Genomic DNA, 19966 nt, shown 5'->3' with positions numbered 1-19966 from the left:
AAGAAATAGTCATAAATAGTTGCATCATTTTTAGTTTTCCTTTGTAATTCGTTTACTTTCAGACGCGATGTCTGGTTTCTATTTACTTAAGAAATGGTCATGTTTGTCCCTTTGCAAACCTACCTGAAAATATTATTAAGAAATAGTAGGTACGCCCGTGGATTTTCGGAGAGGGCATTCTCATAAAAAGCACGGTCACAGAAGGGACCGGGGACATTCATAAAAATTTTTCATAGACGTAATACTGCTAAATTTATATTTTGTATTAAAAGTTTAAAAATAAAAAAAGTAATAACAACTTAGTAAGAATTTAATTATAAAAAATAAAGAATAACATTCCCAACAAGTGGTGATACGAGTCAAATAGAGAACTACAACATTTGGTGGCAGCGACTACAAGATTGGTGACGACGGTGGTCCAATCCAGGATCACGACATTGGTGGCAGCGGTAAAAACTACCAAGGTTTCCTGAAGGTGCGCCAGACGCAGCAGAAAACCTACCAGTTTTTGGAAGAAGATAGAGGCAACGCGGCAGTTCTTGAAGGTGCACCAAGAAGCAGCAAGCCCGACACGAGACGTAGACATTGGGGACACTGAAGGAGCGCCAGACGCAGCAGCAAGTCTCCAGGGAAGCTTTTGTTTTCACCAGATGATGACGGGGTAAGTCTTTCATTTGTTTACTGTATTGTGACGCTACTGTTTTTCTTCTGATTTTAGTTAGTTAGATTTAAGTTAAGACAATAATAATTCTGGGCTGCAAATAACAAAAAAAAAAAATATTGCTTAAAATTCGTAAATATTTTTTTTTCTCTCTTCAAACTAAAAATACATCTATAAAAATAAATAATAATTCTTAAACTAAAGTAATAAATCATTAATAAAATATAATAATGGCAGGAGGTAAAGACGCAACTGATGTTCTGAATTTAATAAATTCATTTGATGGTCAGGGTGACGCAAATTCACTCCAATTTTTCTTAAAAAATTGTGATTCAATATTAAAATTGTCAAAGTGGATCAAAAAGAATTACTAGTAGATTTAATTTTGGTACTAAATTAAAAGGGAAGGCACAAGAGGTAACACAATATAAACAGTTTCAAAATTGGGAAGAACTAAAAGATTTCTTATTAGAGCACTTTACTGATAAAACACCACCATCGCATTTTCTAACACAAATAATGAATATAAAGCAACATTTTAAGGAAACTGTAAAAGAATATGGCGATAGATTACAAATTCTCTTTAATAAATATAAAGAAACGTGTCACTTAAATTATGCAAATAACGAAGCTACTGTTTTAATAGAAAATTTAAACTCCATTTTAGTCAATACTTTTAGAAAAGGACTCAACGATGAAAAAATTCAAATGCGTATTATTGCCGAAAATACTACATATTTAGATAAAGCTTTATCATTAGCAATTGAAATGGAACTTGAGAATAATGACAGGTTTAAAAACTCGCATTTTAAAAATATAGGTTTTGTAGAGCGTGGAAATAGACAATTAAATAATCATTCTTCTAATAATTCCTGTTTATTTTGTTTTAAAAATAATCATTTAACATCACAGTGTAGACAGCTTAGGCAATACGAACAAAATAGTAACTCATATAATAGAAATGTACCTAGCAATAATCAGACACGCCCACCGCAAAATTTTAATAGCAATAATAATTTTTCAAATAGACAAGACGTAAATACAGTACAATATAATCAAGGACGTTTCACTAATCGAAACTACAACAATCAAAATTTTAATCAGAACAACGACGTGCGTAATTATAATCGTAATTATGGTAACAATTATAACAGTAATAATCCTCGTTCAAATTACAATAATAGATATTCTCAGAATCCAAGAAATTTTAATAACTCACAAGTTCCTCAACGGCAGCAAAATGTTTCGATACCTCAACAATCTCAAAATTTTTCTAATTACAATAATGAATCCAGTACTACCAATTTTAATAGTTCAAATAATAGATCACCACAACAAATTCAAACTATAAATTCTCAGTCGTTAATCAATTCAGCAGATAATTATTTTTCAGAACCGAGCACATCTCAAAATTTTTCGGGAAACGAGAGCGAAGCCTTGGTCGCGAGCAGCCGATTAAGCGCTTCTTAAAATTAGATAATAGCTGTTCTATGAATTACACACTACCTGAGCATAAAAATAAAATTAAAATTGAGCAAAACTTAATTGACATACCGCATAAATCAGTATTATTTTCCGATAGTTACCAACAATTAGAGATAATTAAAATCCCTTCTTTAGATATAAAAGATAAAGAATTACATCTTTTATTAGATACAGGGGCAGATATATCTTTATTGAAAGAATGTATCTTATTACAAAATAATCTAAAATTAAATAAAACTTGCATTATAGAATTAAAAGGTATAAGTAAAGAACCTGTATTTACTAAAGGTGTTTGTAACATCCCAATTAAATTAAACAATAACAAAGCAATAACTCATCCTTTTCACATTGTGCCAGATAGTATACCGATTAAAAGTGATGGACTATTAGGACGCGATTTTTTGCAAAAGTATAAAGCCAAAATAAATTACGAAGACGGAGTCATTAATTTTGAAGACAATTTTTTTAAAATTTTGCCGTCAGAAGCAACTACAATAATTCCCGCGAGATGTCAAATTATTGTACCTGCTCTAGCTAATTTATCTTCGTCCGAAGGCATAGTAGTTTCAAAACAATTATCCGAACATTTATATCTAGGGTCAAGCCTAACAAAAGTCCAGAACTATAAATGTTTAGTTAGCATATTAAATATTTCTAATGAAGCTCAAACTATCCATACACCTAGAGTGAATGTCGAACCTATTTCTTTTAATGAGTACGAATTTATAGAAACATATAATTATGACATTATCGATCGTTTTGCTAAAATAAGAAAAGAAATTAATCTAGACCAATTAAATGAAGAAGAAACTAATTCAGTATTAGATATTTGTAGAGATTTTAACGATATTTTTTACTTAGAAGGCGATAAACTAACAAGCACCAACACAATAAAACACACTATACCGACAGAAAGTAATAAAGGTCCTATTAACGTAAAACCTTATAGATTGCCTTTCAAACATAAAGAAATAATTAATGAACAAACTGAGCAAATGTTAAAAGACGGGGTAATTTCCGCTTCGGACAGTCCTTGGAATAGTCCTTTACTAGTTGTTCCTAAGAAAAGCGACCCATTATCACCTAAATTTAGAGTATGCGTTGATTTTCGAAAGTTAAATGAAATTACCATTGGAAACGCATATCCTCTACCTAATATAGCAGAAATTTTAGACCAGTTAGGAAAATCTCATTATTTTACTACCTTAGATCTTACTAGTGGATTTCATCAGGTAGAAATGGACGAAAAAGATAAAAATAAAACCGCTTTTAGCACTAATACAGGACATTACGTTTATAACAGAATGCCTTTCGGTTTAAAAGGAGCTCCCGCCACATTTCAAAGACTCATGAACACAGTTTTAAGCGGTCTTAATGGTATGAAATGCTTTATTTATTTAGATGATATAGTAATTTATGCAAACAACTTAAATGAACATAACGATAGATTAATTGAAGTTTTTCAAAGATTTAGACAACATAATTTAAAACTTCAACCTTCGAAGTGTCAGTTTTTACGAAAAGAATGTTTATACTTAGGTCACATTATTACAGAAAACGGCATTAAACCAGATCCATCAAAAATTCAATGTGTAACAAACTTTCCGCAACCTAAAAATCCTAAAGATATAAAATCTTTTTTAGGGCTTGTAGGATATTATAGGAAATTTATCAAAAATTTCGCTAAAATTGCTAAACCTTTAACCGAATTATTAAAAAAAGATTCTGTTTTTAATTGGGGTATAAAATGCGAAAATTCTTTCCAAATTCTTAAAGATAGTATAACTTTTCCACCTGTTCTCCAATACCCAGATTTTACCAAAGAATTTATTATAACAACAGATGCGAGTAATTTCGCAGTAGGAGCAATTTTATCGCAGGGTAAGGTTAATCATGATCGTCCAATAGCGTTTGCTAGTAGAACTCTAAATAAAGCAGAACAAAATTATTCAACTTCAGAAAAAGAGCTAACTGCAATCGTCTGGGCAGTAAAACATTTCCGTCCATATATTTTTGGCACAAGATTTAAAATTGTTACAGATCACAAACCCCTACTCTATATATTTAATATCAAAGACCCTGGTTCTCGTTTGACGCGTTTTAGAATAAAACTTGAAGAATATGACTATGAAATAATTTATAAAGCTGGAAAGATTAATACAAATGCTGATGCATTGAGTAGAATAGTTAGCACAACAAATGTCAATTCTATTATTACCAATTATGATAATTTTAAAACACATCTCGAAAGCCATATAATTATTAATTCCAAAGTCAAAGAAAAAAACACAAATCTGTTTGAAACACCACAACTTATACCTATAGTTTTATTTTTGCCAAAATTATTCAACAAAAACGACTTTAAAATTCTAGAAAAAAATAAACAAATTAATACATTTTTAGAACATTACGATAACACAAATCCTTTAGACATGCCGTCAGTTTTTCAGTATCAACAAAATAATTGTAATATATTTCTATTAACAGACAACGAAAATACATTCAGTGATATTAATTATGAAAATATTTGGTCTTGCTTACTAACTTTACGAAATATTATATCCAACGAAAAAACCGAACTATCATTTATAAAATATCATTACAACTCATTAGTCAAATGGGAAATCGTTCTTCCTATGATAAGATATATTTTTAAAGACCTCTATTCAGAAATTACAATATTTAACAACAGTCTTATCAACCCCTCAGATGCTGAAAAAGTTGTATTATTAAATGAAAATCACAATTGTCCATTAGGAGGTCATCAAGGGTCATCCCGCACATATAAAAAATTATCTCAATTATATACATGGAAAGGTATGAAAAAAGACATAAAAGAGTTTATAAAAAAATGTGAACTTTGTCAAAAAAATAAACAGTCTCGAAAAACAAAAATGCCTATGGTAATTACGACCACGGCATCAAAACCGTTCGAAAAATGTTTTTTAGATATAGTTGGACCACTACCAGAAACCGAAAATGGTCACAAATACATATTAACCTTTCAGGATGATTTAACAAAATATATAATTAATATACCTATGAGAAATCAAGAAGCTGTAACTGTAGCGCATCATTTTGTAACGAATATTATATGCATTTACGGAATACCTGACATGCTAGTCACAGATCAGGGGTCAAATTTTTTAAGTGATATTTTTAAAAGTACTTGCAAGTTTTTAAAGATAAAAAAGATCCAAACAACAAGTTATCACCCAGAGTCAAACGGAGCACTAGAACGCTCTCATAAAGTTCTAGAAGAATATTTAAGACACTTCATTAAGACATCTCAAACAGACTGGGATAATTGGATTCCCTATGCAACATTTACATATAATACTACACCTCACACTGCTACACAATTTTCTCCATTTGAACTTTTATTCGGACATATTCCTACATTACCAACATCAGTTAAACAACCACCTAAAGTCAATTATACTTATGATGATTTCATAAACAATCTTAAACAAAAAATGCAACATTCTAATCAATTAGCTAAAGAAAACTTATTAAAATGTAAAAACATATCAAAAAATAATTACGATAAAAACAGTTATACCAGAATATTCGAAATTGGTGACAAAGTGTTACTTTACGACGAATCAGTTCGACGTGGCAGAAGTAAAAAACTTTCCGCCTTATGGATTGGTCCATATACCATTATAAAAAAAATATCAGATGTAAATTATACAATTCAAAAAGGAAAAAATAAACAAACTATTCATGCAAATAGATTAAAATATTTTTATTATTAAAACTAAACATAATCAGTATATATAGATTGTTGTGAACATACATTTAATATGGTTATATGTATATGTATATTCGACAAATTGTATAAAATATTATTTTTACCCTTATTCTACGGCTATGCCTAAAGAATTTAAGGTACGAAAAATACCATCAACATTATTATTCTTCTCAGAAAGATGGGTGATGCAAATAAACAGAACCATTACCTTAAGATGAAATTTGGAAGAAATAGTCATAAATAGTTGCATCATTTTTAGTTTTCCTTTGTAATTCGTTTACTTTCAGACGCGATGTCTGGTTTCTATTTACTTAAGAAACTTTCATGTTTGTCCCTTTGCAAACCTACCACAAAATATTATTAAGAAATAGTAGGTACGCCCGTGGATTTTCGGAAAGGGCATTCTCATAAATACACGGTCGCAGAAGGGACCGGGACATTCATAAAAAATTCTTTCATAGACGTAATACTGCTAAATTTATATTTTGTATTAAAAAGTTTAAAAATAAAAAGTAATAACAACTTAGTAAGAATTTAATTATAAAAAATAAAGAATAACATTCCCAACAAGTGGTGATACGAGTCAAATAGAGAACTACAACATTTGGTGGCAGCGACTACAAGATTGGTGACGACGGTGGTCAATCCAGGATCACGACATTGGTGGCAGCGGTAAAAACTACCAAGGTTTCCTGAAGGTGCGCCAGACGCAGCAGAAAACCTACCAGTTTTGGAAAGAAGATAGAGGCAACGGGCAGTTCTTGAAGGTGCACCAAGAAGCAGCAAGAAGCCCGACACGAGACGTAGACATTGTAGGGACACTGAAGGAGCGCCAGACGCAGCAGCAAGTCTCCAGGGAAGCTTTTGTTTTCACCAGATGATGACGGGGTAAGTCTTTCATTTGTTTACTGTATTGTGACGCTACTGTTTTTCTTCTGATTTTAGTTAGTTAGATTTAAGTTAAGACAATAATAATTCTGGGCTGCAAATAACAAAAAAAAAAAAAATATTGCTTAAAATTCGTAAATATTTTTTTTCTCTCTTCAAACTAAAAATACATCTATAAAAATAAATAATAATTCTTAAACTAAAGTAATAAATCATTAATAAAATATAATAATGGCAGGAGGTAAAGACGCAACTGATGTTCTGAATTTAATAAATTCATTTGATGGTCAGGGTGACGCAAATTCACTCAATTTTTCTTAAAAAATTGTGATTCAATATTAAAATTGTCAAAGTGGATCAAAAGAATTACTAGTAGATTTAATTTTGGTACTAAATTAAAAGGGAAGGCACAAGAGGTAACACAATATAAACAGTTTCAAAATTGGGAAGAACTAAAAGATTTCTTATTAGAGCACTTTACTGATAAAACACCACCATCGCATTTTCTAACACAAATAATGAATATAAAGCAACATTTTAGGGAAACTGTAAAAAGAATATGGCGATAGATTACAAATTCTCTTTAATAAATATAAAGAAACGTGTCACTTAAATTATGCAAATAACGAAGCTACTGTTTTAATAGAAAATTTAAACTCCATTTTAGTCAATACTTTTAGAAAAGGACTCAACGATGAAAAAATTCAAATGCGTATTATTGCCAGAAAATACTACATATTTAGATAAAGCTTTATCATTAGCAATTGAAATGGAACTTGAGAATAATGACAGGTTTAAAAACTCGCATTTTAAAAATATAGGTTTTGTAGAGCGTGGAAATAGACAATTAAATAATCATTCTTCTAATAATTCCTGTTTATTTTGTTTTAAAATAATCATTTAACATCACAGTGTAGACAGCTTAGGCAATACGAACAAAATAGTAACTCATATAATAGAAATGTACCTAGCAATAATCAGACACGCCCACCGCAAAATTTTAATAGCAATAATAATTTTTCAAATAGACAAGACGTAAATACAGTACAATATAATCAAGGACGTTTCACTAATCGAAACTACAACAATCAAAATTTTAATCAGAACAACGACGTGCGTAATTATAATCGTAATTATGGTAACAATTATAACAGTAATAATCCTCGTTCAAATTACAATAATAGATATTCTCAGAATCCAAGAAATTTTAATAACTCACAAGTTCCTCAACAGCAAAATGTTTCGATACCTCAACAATCTCAAAATTTTTTCTAATTACAATAATGAATCCAGTACTACCAATTTTAATAGTTCAAATAATAGATCACCACAACAAATTCAAACTATAAATTCTCAGTCGTTAATCAATTCAGCAGATAATTATTTTTCAGAACCGAGCACATCTCAAAATTTTCGGGAAACAAGAGCGAAGCCTTGGTCGCGAGCAGCCGATCGCGCTTCTTAAAATTAGATAATAGCTGTTCTATGAATTACACACTACCTGAGCATAAAAATAAAATTAAAATTGAGCAAAACTTAATTGACATACCGCATAAATCAGTATTATTTTCCGATAGTTACCAACAATTAGAGATAATTAAAATCCCTTCTTTAGATATAAAAGATAAAGAATTACATCTTTTATTAGATACAGGGGCAGATATATCTTTATTGAAAGAATGTATCTTATTACAAAATAATCTAAAATTAAATAAAACTTGCATTATAGAATTAAAAGGTATAAGTAAAGAACCTGTATTTACTAAAAGGTGTTTGTAACATCCCAATTAAATTAAACAATAACAAAGCAATAACTCATCCTTTTCACATTGTGCCAGATAGTATACCGATTAAAAGTGATGGACTATTAGGACGCGATTTTTTGCAAAAGTATAAAGCCAAAATAAATTACGAAGACGGAGTCATTAATTTTGAAGACAATTTTTTAAAAATTTTGCCGTCAGAAGCAACTACAATAATTCCCGCGAGATGTCAAATTATTGTACCTGCTCTAGCTAATTTATCTTCGTCCGAAGGCATAGTAGTTTCAAAACAATTATCCGAACATTTATATCTAGGGTCAAAGCCTAACAAAAGTCCAGAACTATAAATGTTTAGTTAGCATATTAAATATTTCTAATGAAGCTCAAACTATCCATACACCTAGAGTGAATGTCGAACCTATTTCTTTTAATGAGTACGAATTTATAGAAACATATAATTATGACATTATCGATCGTTTTGCTAAAATAAGAAAAGAAATTAATCTAGACCAATTAAATGAAGAAGAAACTAATTCAGTATTAGATATTTGTAGAGATTTTAACGATATTTTTTACTTAGAAGGCGATAAACTAACAAGCACCAACACAATAAAACACACTATACCGACAGAAAGTAATAAAGGTCCTATTAACGTAAAACCTTATAGATTGCCTTTCAAACATAAAGAAATAATTAATGAACAAACTGAGCAAATGTTAAAAGACAGGGTAATTTCCGCTTCGGACAGTCCTTGGAATAGTCCTTTACTAGTTGTTCCTAAGAAAAAGCGACCCATTATCACCTAAATTTAGAGTATGCGTTGATTTTCGAAAGTTAAATGAAATTACCATTGGAAACGCATATCCTCTACCTAATATAGCAGAAATTTTAGACCAGTTAGGAAAATCTCATTATTTTACTACCTTAGATCTTACTAGTGGATTTCATCAGGTAGAAATGGACGAAAAAGATAAAAATAAAACCGCTTTTAGCACTAATACAGGACATTACGTTTATAACAGAATGCCTTTCGGTTTAAAAGGAGCTCCCGCCACATTTCAAAGACTCATGAACACAGTTTTAAGCGGTCTTAATGGTATGAAATGCTTTATTTATTTAGATGATATAGTAATTTATGCAAACAACTTAAATGAACATAACGATAGATTAATTGAAGTTTTTCAAAGATTTAGACAACATAATTTAAAACTTCAACCTTCGAAGTGTCAGTTTTACGAAAAGAATGTTTATACTTAGGTCACATTATTACAGAAAACGGCATTAAACCAGATCCATCAAAATTCAATGTGTAACAAACTTTCCGCAACCTAAAAATCCTAAAGATATAAAATCTTTTTTAGGGCTTGTAGGATATTATAGGAAATTTATCAAAAATTTCGCTAAAATTGCTAAACCTTTAACCGAATTATTAAAAAAAGATTCTGTTTTTAATTGGGGTATAAAATGCGAAAATTCTTTCCAAATTCTTAAAGATAGTATAACTTTTCCACCTGTTCTCCAATACCCAGATTTTACCAAAGAATTTATTATAACAACAGATGCGAGTAATTTCGCAGTAGGAGCAATTTTATCACAGGGTAAGGTTAATCATGATCGTCCAATAGCGTTTGCTAGTAGAACTCTAAATAAAGCAGAACAAAATTATTCAACTTCAGAAAAGAGCTAACTGCAATCGTCTGGGCAGTAAAACATTTCCGTCCATATATTTTTGGCACAAGATTTAAAATTGTTACAGATCACAAACCCCTACTCTATATATTTAATATCAAAGACCCTGGTTCTCGTTTGACGCGTTTTAGAATAAAAACTTGAAGAATATGACTATGAAATAATTTATAAAGCTGGAAAGATTAATACAAATGCTGATGCATTGAGTAGAATAGTTAGCACAACAAATGTCAATTCTATTATTACCAATTATGATAATTTTAAAACACATCTCGAAAGCCATATAATTATTAATTCCAAAGTCAAAGAAAAAACACAAATCTGTTTGAAACACCACAACTTATACCTATAGTTTTATTTTTGCCAAAATTATTCAACAAAAACGACTTTAAAATTCTAGAAAAAAATAAACAAATTAATACATTTTTAGAACATTACGATAACACAAATCCTTTAGACATGCCGTCAGTTTTTCAGTATCAACAAAATAATTGTAATATATTTCTATTAACAGACAACGAAAATACATTCAGTGATATTAATTATGAAAATATTTGGTCTTGCTTACTAACTTTACGAAATATTATATCCAACGAAAAAACCCGAACTATCATTTATAAAATATCATTACAACTCATTAATCCAAATGGGGAAATCGTTCTTCCTATGATAAGATATATTTTTTAAAGACCTCTATTCAGAAATTACAATATTTAACAACAGTCTTATCAACCCCTCAGATGCTGAAAAAGTTGTATTATTAAATGAAAATCACAATTGTCCATTAGGAGGTCATCAAGGGTCATCCCGCACATATAAAAAATTATCTCAATTATATACATGGAAAGGTATGAAAAAAAGACATAAAAGAGTTTATAAAAAATGTGAACTTTGTCAAAAAATAAACAGTCTCGAAAAACAAAAATGCCTATGGTAATTACGACCACGGCATCAAAACCGTTCGAAAAATGTTTTTAGATATAGTTGGACCACTACCAGAAACCGAAAATGGTCACAAATACATATTAACCTTTCAGGATGATTTAACAAAATATATAATTAATATACCTATGAGAAAATCAAGAAGCTGTAACTGTAGCGCATCATTTTTGTAACGAATATTATATGCATTTACGGAATACCTGACATGCTAGTCACAGATCAGGGGTCAAATTTTTTTAAGTGATATTTTTAAAAGTACTTGCAAGTTTTAAAGATAAAAAGATCCAAACAACAAGTTATCACCCAGAGTCAAACGGAGCACTAGAACGCTCTCATAAAGTTCTAGAAGAATATTTAAGACACTTCATTAAGACATCTCAAACAGACTGGGATAATTGGATTCCCTATGCAACATTTACATATAATACTACACCTCACACTGCTACAATAATTTTCTCCATTTGAACTTTTATTCGGACATATTCCTACATTACCAACATCAGTTAAACAACCACCTAAAGTCAATTATACTTATGATGATTTCATAAACAATCTTAAACAAAAATGCAACATTCTAATCAATTAGCTAAAGAAAACTTATTAAAATGTAAAAACATATCAAAAATAATTACGATAAAACAGTTATACCAGAATATTCGAAATTGGTGACAAAGTGTTACTTTACGACGAATCAGTTCGACGTGCAGAAGTAAAAAACTTTCCGCCTTATGGATTGGTCCATATACCATTATAAAAAAATATCAATGTAAATTATACAATTCAAAAAGGAAAAAATAAACAAACTATTCATGCAAATAGATTAAAATATTTTTATTATTAAAACTAAACATAATCAGTATATATAGATTATAAAAACTAGAATTAATAAATTTTAATTAGCTTATTATTAGTATATATATTTTGTTTTAGGGTTAATTTATTTATAATAATTACCAGTATCCTAGCAGTAGTCCACTCAGAATACAATATAACCACTTATGACTTGAACCCTGGAATACACTTTGAGCACCTGGGCGAACTAAGGTTTTTTAATAACAAATGGAAACTAGTAACTTTTGTAGAATTAGAAAATATTAGTAATAAGTTATTATCATTAAAGAATTACCGTAAGTATACTACAGATTTATGCAATAATGAGAATGCTCAATATCACTATTATATTTGTCAGTTATTTTTGAAAAGTTCTAAATACACTTTCGAAAAAATTGAAAAAGAACTAGAAGTCTTACACGAATTGATCGGTCATAGTCATTTATCAGAAAGTAGACAAAAACGAGGTTGGTTCAATATTGTAGGAAAAGCAACTAAAGTTTTATTCGGCGTTTTAGATGAAGAAGATGCTAAATACTATAATGATAAAATTTCACAAATGAATAAAGACGAAACTTCAGTCCTTCAACTTTTAAAAGAACAAACAAAAATTGTTCAATCAACAATAATTAATTTCAATAATACTATTGGAACTTTAGATTTTAACGAAAATTTATTAAAAAATAATATAAAAAAGATTAGCGATGAATTAAGCAAAGTCAAAGAAAATTTTCATTTTCTATATATAAAAACCGGCATAGAAGAACACGTCACTATTTTAAATATGATGCTAAATCAATTACAATTAGAAATCATGACGATTACGAATGCTATTTTAGTAGCAAGAAAGGGAGTTTTACACCCCTCAATATTAACGCCATTAAGGTTAATTAACGAATTAAAAGATGTGTCCGAATCTCTACCTCATGGATTAGAATTTCCTGTACCATTAGATCCGCTCAATGCAAATCTCATTCTAAATGTTATCGAGTTGCAAGTTTATTTCGAAAACAAACGATTAATATATATTATAAACATCCCTTTAATTGAAACAAATTTATTCTATATTTATAAAATATCACCCTTTCCAAAATTAATGTCAAATAACCAGTTTATATTAATTCAACCCTCATCTAAATATATAGCAATTGACGAAAGCAAACAGCAGTTTATTACACTGTCGGAAATAGAATTTAATACTTGTTTAAAAATTATAGAAAATAAATTTATTTGCAAGCAACAAAAACCAGTTTCTCTTGCTCATTTGGCAGATAATTGCGAAGTTAAATTATTGCAATTCACAAATATCATACCTGATATCTGTGACAAACGTATAATTCAGTCAGATAGAGCAATTTTTATTCAACTACAAACCAGTAACACTTGGTTATTGCAGTTCCTCATCCAGAAACTCTTACGATATCATGTAATAATAAAAAAAATCACGTAGATGTAATACTAAAAAATTGCGGTAGTGTCACTATAGGTAAACAATGTAAAGCTTATAGCGCATCATCAATGCTAATCCCTCATGGAAATACAGTCCAGTCCAATATTTCAAGTGATTTTATTCCACCATTCGACATTAGTGATAATTGTTGCGAAAGGATAAAGGAAGAAAAAATAAACATTAGTGAAATATTTCTCAACGAACATTATAGGAAATTAACAAAGCACATCCCCGAACTTAATGTAGCGAGCCATAAGCTAGAAGATATTGAAAAGTTAGGTGATGAAATTCTAAAAAGGAAACTTGTAAACAATTATACATTTCCAGCATCTGTAATTGCCTATATCTTAGCTCTTCTTGCTATTATTTTTATTATTTATAAATTGTATACAAAATGTACTAACAAGACAGCCTGTTGCGGAATTATTCCAAACTTATGCATTAGAGTTAATCAGTCTGTGGAACCATCTTCTAGAAATAGTGATAGATATGTTGCTCATTATAATCGTAATATTAGCCAAAACTCTGAAAATGTAGGTAACTATGAAAACTCCGAAGAAGAGAATGTTAATTTACAGGCGCCCTCGCGCAGACCCATTGGGTATGTACCATCAAGGCGACCATTAAAAGAAAAATAATTTCCGCATTTGATACATTTTTAAATCTGCAATAGTTATAAAAAAAAATGTTAGTTAAGTTAGAATGTAAGTTAGTTATAATTAGTAGTTAAGACTTGTATAATACTTTTTATATATGTACTTTTATTCATTTCCATCTGAGTTATACTAATTAATTATATAAACATTTGTTTTGAGATTTCATATCCTTTCACCTCATGAAATCTCTCATTAAGGGGGGAGGTGTTGTGAACATACATTTAATATGGTTATATGTATATGTATATTCGACAAATTGTATAAAATATTATTTTACCCTTATTCTACGGCTATGCCTAAAGAATTTAAGGTACGAAAAATACCATCAACATTATTATTCTTCTCAGAAAGATGGGTGATGCAAATAAACAGAACCATTACCTTAAGATGAAATTTGGAAGAAATAGTCATAAATAGTTGCATCATTTTTAGTTTTCCTTTGTAATTCGTTTACTTTCAGATGCGATGTCTGGTTTCTATTTACTTAAGAAATGGTCATGTTTGTCCCTTTGCAAACCTACCTGAAAATATTATTAAGAAATAGTAGGTACGCCCGTGGATTTTCGGAGAGGGCATTCTCATAAAAAGCACGGTCACAGAAGGGACCGGGGACATTCATAAAAATTTTTCATAGACGTAATACTGCTAAATTTATATTTTGTATTAAAAGTTTAAAAATAAAAAGTAATAACAACTTAGTAAGAATTTAATTATAAAAAAATAAAGAATAACATTCCCAACAAGTGGTGATACGAGTCAAATAGAGAACTACAACATTTGGTGGCAGCGACTACAAGATTGGTGACGACGGTGGTCCAATCCAGGATCACGACAAGATTATAAAAACTAGAATTAATAAATTTTAATTAGCTTATTATTAGTATATATATTTTGTTTTAGGGTTAATTTATTTATAATAATTACCAGTAACACTTGGTTATTTGCAGTTCCTCATCCAGAAACTCTTACGATATCATGTAATAATAAAAAAAATCACGTAGATGTAATACTAAAAAATTGCGGTAGTGTCACTATAGGTAAGCAATGTAAAGCTTATAGCGCATCATCAATGCTAATCCCTCATGGAAATACAGTCCAGTCCAATATTTCAAGTGATTTTATTCCACCATTCGACATTAGTGATAATTGTTGCGAAAGGATAAAGGAAGAAAAAATAAACATTAGTGAAATATTTCTCAACGAACATTATAGGAAATTAACAAAGCACATCCCCAGAACTTAATGTAGCGAGCCATAAGCTAGAAGATATTGAAAAGTTAGGTGATGAAATTCTAAAAAGGAAACTTGTAAACAATTATACATTTCCAGCATCTGTAATTGCCTATATCTTAGCTCTTCTTGCTATTATTTTTATTATTTATAAAATTGTATACAAAATGTACTAACAAGACAGCCTGTTGCGGAATTATTCCAAACTTATGCATTAGAGTTAATCAGTCTGTGGAACCATCTTCTAGAAATAGTGATAGATATGTTGCTCATTATAATCGTAATATTAGCCAAAACTCTGAAAATGTAGGTAACTATGAAAACTCGAAGAAGAGAATGTTAATTTACAGGCGCCCTCGCGCAGACCCATTGGGTATGTACCATCAAGGCGACCATTAAAAGAAAAATAATTTCCGCATTTGATACATTTTTAAATCTGCAATAGTTATAAAAAAAAAATGTTAGTTAAGTTAGAATGTAAGTTAGTTATAATTAGTAGTTAAGACTTGTATAATACTTTTATATATGTACTTTTATTCATTTCCATCTGAGTTATACTAATTAATTATATAAACATTTGTTTTGAGATTTCATATCACTTTCACCTCATGAAATCTCTCATTAAGGGAGGTGTTGTGAACATACATTTAATATGGTTATATGTATATGTATATTCGACAAATTGTATAAAATATTATTTTTACCCTTATTCTACGGCTATGCCTAAAGAATTTAAGGTACGAAAAATACCATCAACATTATTATTCTTCTCAGAAAGATGGGTGATGCAAATAAACAGAACCATTACCTTAAGATGAAATTTGGAAGAAATAGTCATAAATAGTTGCATCATTTTTAGTTTTCCTTTGTAATTCGTTTACTTTCAGACGCGATGTCTGGTTTCTATTTACTTAAGAAATGGTCATGTTTGTCCCTTTGCAAACCTACCTGAAAATATTATTAAGAAATAGTAGGTACGCCCGTGGATTTTCGGAGAGGGCATTCTCATAAAAGCACGGTCACAGAAGGGACCGGGGACATTCATAAAAATTTTTCATAGACGTAATACTGCTAAATTTATATTTTGTATTAAAAGTTTAAAAATAAAAAGTAATAACAACTTAGTAAGAATTTAATTATAAAAAAAATAAAGAATAACATTCCCAACAAGTGGTGATACGAGTCAAATAGAGAACTACAACATTTGGTGGCAGCGACTACAAGATTGGTGACGACGGTGGTCCAATCCAGGATCACGACACAGGTTCCTTTTAATTTGTTCTTCAGCATGAGTCATGTATTGGTGGTTCAAAGCTTGTACTCTGTTCATGTTGTTAGTAAGCGTTCCCCATTGCTATTTACGTTTCCCATTCCATGTTTTCGCAATACCTCTGCCCATATTTCTTGCTGTTTGCCGATACAGGCATTAAAGTCTCCTAGCAAGATGATTCGCTTCTGCTTTGGAATTCATTGGAAAGCATTTTGTAGAGCTTGGCAAAATTTATCCTTATCCTCAATTTGAGCGTCTAGGGTGTAGGCACTAATGATGCACTAATGACGTCTAGGGCGTAGGTACTAATGATGTTGATGTAAGTTTTGTCTGATATGGGGTACATAGGATCATAAGATATTCTAACAATAGCCACGGAAGAAGGAGAAAAGAGAATGGTGATATGCTCAGCCTACTTCCCCGACGATGAAGCTCCATGTCCACCTAGCATAATAAGCGACGTAGTTGCATTCTGCTTAGAAAAAGGAGTAAAACTCATCATAGGATGTGATGTTAACGCACACCATACCATGTGAGCAGCACAAATATCAACACTAGAAGTGAGTCTCTGTGGGTTTATCCAATATATAAATAAACCTACGTTTGTCACTAAGGCTCCTAAGGAAGTTTTAGATTTAACTCTCTGCACAAACAAGGTAAGTGAAAACATAACAAATTGGCATATGTCGGATGAACCATTATGTTCGGACCACAGACACATTCGGTTTGATCTTTAATATCTTTAAAGACGGCTTGGGAATGACAATAGTATTTTAGCGAGGTCAACCTCTAGACGTCATTAGTTGGCCTGTACCTCTCTTTATTTTTTAATGGCACTTACTGCCAGATGGCCTTAAGTAGGTTCTAATTTATTTTTATATTGAGTACAATTAATTTAAAATATTGTAGATTAAAATTCCAGAAAAAAATATTTTTCTGGAAATAGATTTGTGTGTCTGAAAACATTCTACAATTAGTGTTAATTTTCGACAAGTTTTATGTCAATTTTTAGTAAATGGTCTCTAGAGATTGATCTCGCCAAAATTATCATCGATTGTCATTCCCGAGTCGTCTTTGACGCCGTTTTTTTTTCAGTCATACGGTAGTTTTGAGTATAGAGTTTATAAAAGATAATAAAACAAAAGTCGTATTTAAAATAAAAATAAAACTACAAAAGAATGCAATTGACAGGACACAAAATTTTACTTTAGTCATGTGATTCTCTATCTACTACTCCAATAACTTATACTTAAGATTTTTATACACTATACGCTGACCCAAAAAGTGTTGCCAGGACGGATGTGTCGTAAAATACACACTGCCACTTCATATATGTCTAGACCGCTAACCTTTAAATTACTCAAATGTAAAAATGCTGGTTAAAATTAACTTATTCTCTTTACCTGTATGTTGGACAAGAATATCTCGAGAGCCATATATATGGTAGGTGTTGAGTATGTACTTTCATGACGATATACATTTTCCTTCACTTAGAAAACTGTAAAACAGGAAATGTAGTATGGCGATTATTTTTTTTTCTAGGCATCGATCAAGATCATTAGCCATAAACCGGCTAAAGTACAAAACATTTACAGTTTTCTCTTTTTGAGCTAAATTTTAATGGATTTCACCACATATCTGGAATCAACTTCTTTCTGCGGGATATTACGGACATTCACAATTCACATATAATGTGGGTTTCTGTCAACTCAACATCAATGTTTACACACATAGGATACTTTTCGTTTTTAGGCAGATATGCATGTGTCACTGCAGTATGTCCAATACGAAAATTCAAACAAAACGAATGGCCAGGAGATAAATGCCCTCTAGAATCATCTGCTGGTCCTAGTGTAAAACATAAGGATGGGGTTGACGGATCCTGTTTAATTGCGCGAAGCTTCGAAGGTTTACTTAAAAATATTCAACAATGATAATTGAAGTTTTTTCTCTTTTTGTAAAATCATGGTTGTAAGTGTTTGAGTAAGTAATTTCGTAGATTTATCATCAGTTTCAAAACTAAATAATTTCGATCATAAAAATTTCTTCTATAACATGTATTTTAATTTATTATTTTTATAAATTAATTGCATTTTTTGGTAAAATGTGATGCATTCAAATGGACATATTATAATAGGTTATTTTTTTTATCTATATGCTAGACTCAGATGCCGAATTCGCCCATTGAGCGAAATAAATACATCCACAAAGTTGCACGAAAGAGTTTTGATTGCATTGGTTTCAACTTCTATGCGGAGGGGGTTAATCTTCTGTTGTTATATTATATAAAAAAAAATTAATCCCATTCGCAAAAAAGTTATATAAAGACTATTTATAACCACGAAGTTGCACGAAAGAGTTTTGATTGCATCATAAATAATAGCATTTAATCATATCGCGAAATGAGTATTTATTTCACTCAATGGGCGAATTCGGCATATGAGTCTAACATATACATATTATTGACTTTTTTATATGCATATTTTACTTGCCTTATATATTTAATTCATATTATATCAGCTGTAAGAACACTTATTCTCTTCCGGATTTAAAGAACAGCACTTGTTTAAGAAACACGAAAATCAGAAGTATTCTAATTATCTGATAAATATAAATAATAGTTTAAAAACTAAAAAAAAAACACGTTTTTGTCTGTGAAAATTCATAGTTATAAATTATTAGTTGCGTCTTGATAAAATATGTTTATTTGGTTGTGACAGTTTGACATCTCCTAATGCCGCAACCGCACATGCGGCATTTGGCGATCTCCGATCGGGGCTTCGCCGATTTCCTATGTGTCTGGATAGGAAAGTCGGAGTTCGGCGACGAGAACGAGCGCTCGTCTCTATGTTGTTGCTATCAGAGCTCGGGGATGCCGATGCCCGCATGTGTGGGGGGAAAGGCGAAGTCCGATCACGAGCGCTCGGTACTTGACGAGCGCTCGAAATTCGCTAAATGCCGCATGTGTGGTTGCGGCATAAGAGCAACAACGATTGAACTTGTTTCCATGGCTAATTAAGTGAAATTGATTTAATAATAATAATAAATTTCTAACTAATCATCCAGTAGACGCATTTACTTCTACACAAAATACGACAGATAAAATTAATACTTGGACAACGAAACAACTACATGGAAAACACAGATATAATATACAACACGAACACATATCAAAAGAACTTTCTTACAAATGGCTAGAAATCGGAAATATTTTCCCGGAGACAGAAGGATTTATCTTGGCAGTGCAGGATCAGGTCATAGCAATGCGCAATTACCTAAAATATATTATAAAAGACCTAACCGTACAGACCGATACATGTAGAAAATGCCACCAATTTAAGGAAAC

The 19966-nt window shown here is 30.6% G+C and overlaps 2 protein-coding genes across 5 annotated transcripts in view; one reads left to right on the top strand and one right to left on the bottom strand.

The window, feature by feature from the left end:
* Nucleotides 1-19966, bottom strand: part of LOC115891279 — a 152381-nt gene that overhangs the window by 103778 nt on the left and 28637 nt on the right. The gene's annotated exons all lie outside the window — the stretch shown is intronic.
* LOC115891278 lies at nucleotides 6722-15590 on the top strand. Its single transcript, XM_030911722.1, has 3 exons — nucleotides 6722-6788; nucleotides 12114-13400; nucleotides 15057-15590. The coding sequence occupies exons 1-3, from the start codon at nucleotides 6778-6780 to the stop codon at nucleotides 15361-15363; spliced, it is 1605 nt and encodes a 534-aa protein (XP_030767582.1). The 5' UTR covers nucleotides 6722-6777; the 3' UTR covers nucleotides 15364-15590.

The sequence above is a fragment of the Sitophilus oryzae genome, unplaced genomic scaffold (assembly GCF_002938485.1).
Source record: "Sitophilus oryzae breed Bouriz unplaced genomic scaffold, Soryzae_2.0 scaffold_980_pilon_pilon, whole genome shotgun sequence".
Classification (NCBI taxonomy): Eukaryota; Metazoa; Arthropoda; class Insecta; order Coleoptera; family Curculionidae; genus Sitophilus; species Sitophilus oryzae.
Note: the sequence above shows the minus strand (reverse complement) of the source record. Positions and strands in the feature narration are given on the sequence as shown.

What these genes read in the sequence shown, in the direction of transcription:
- LOC115891278 (XM_030911722.1), top strand. An exon ending in CTACAAACCAGTAACACTTG is followed by an intron (nt 13,401 to 15,056) that starts GTTATTGCAGTT and finishes CAGTAACACTTG; the next exon opens with GTTATTTGCAGTTCCTCATC.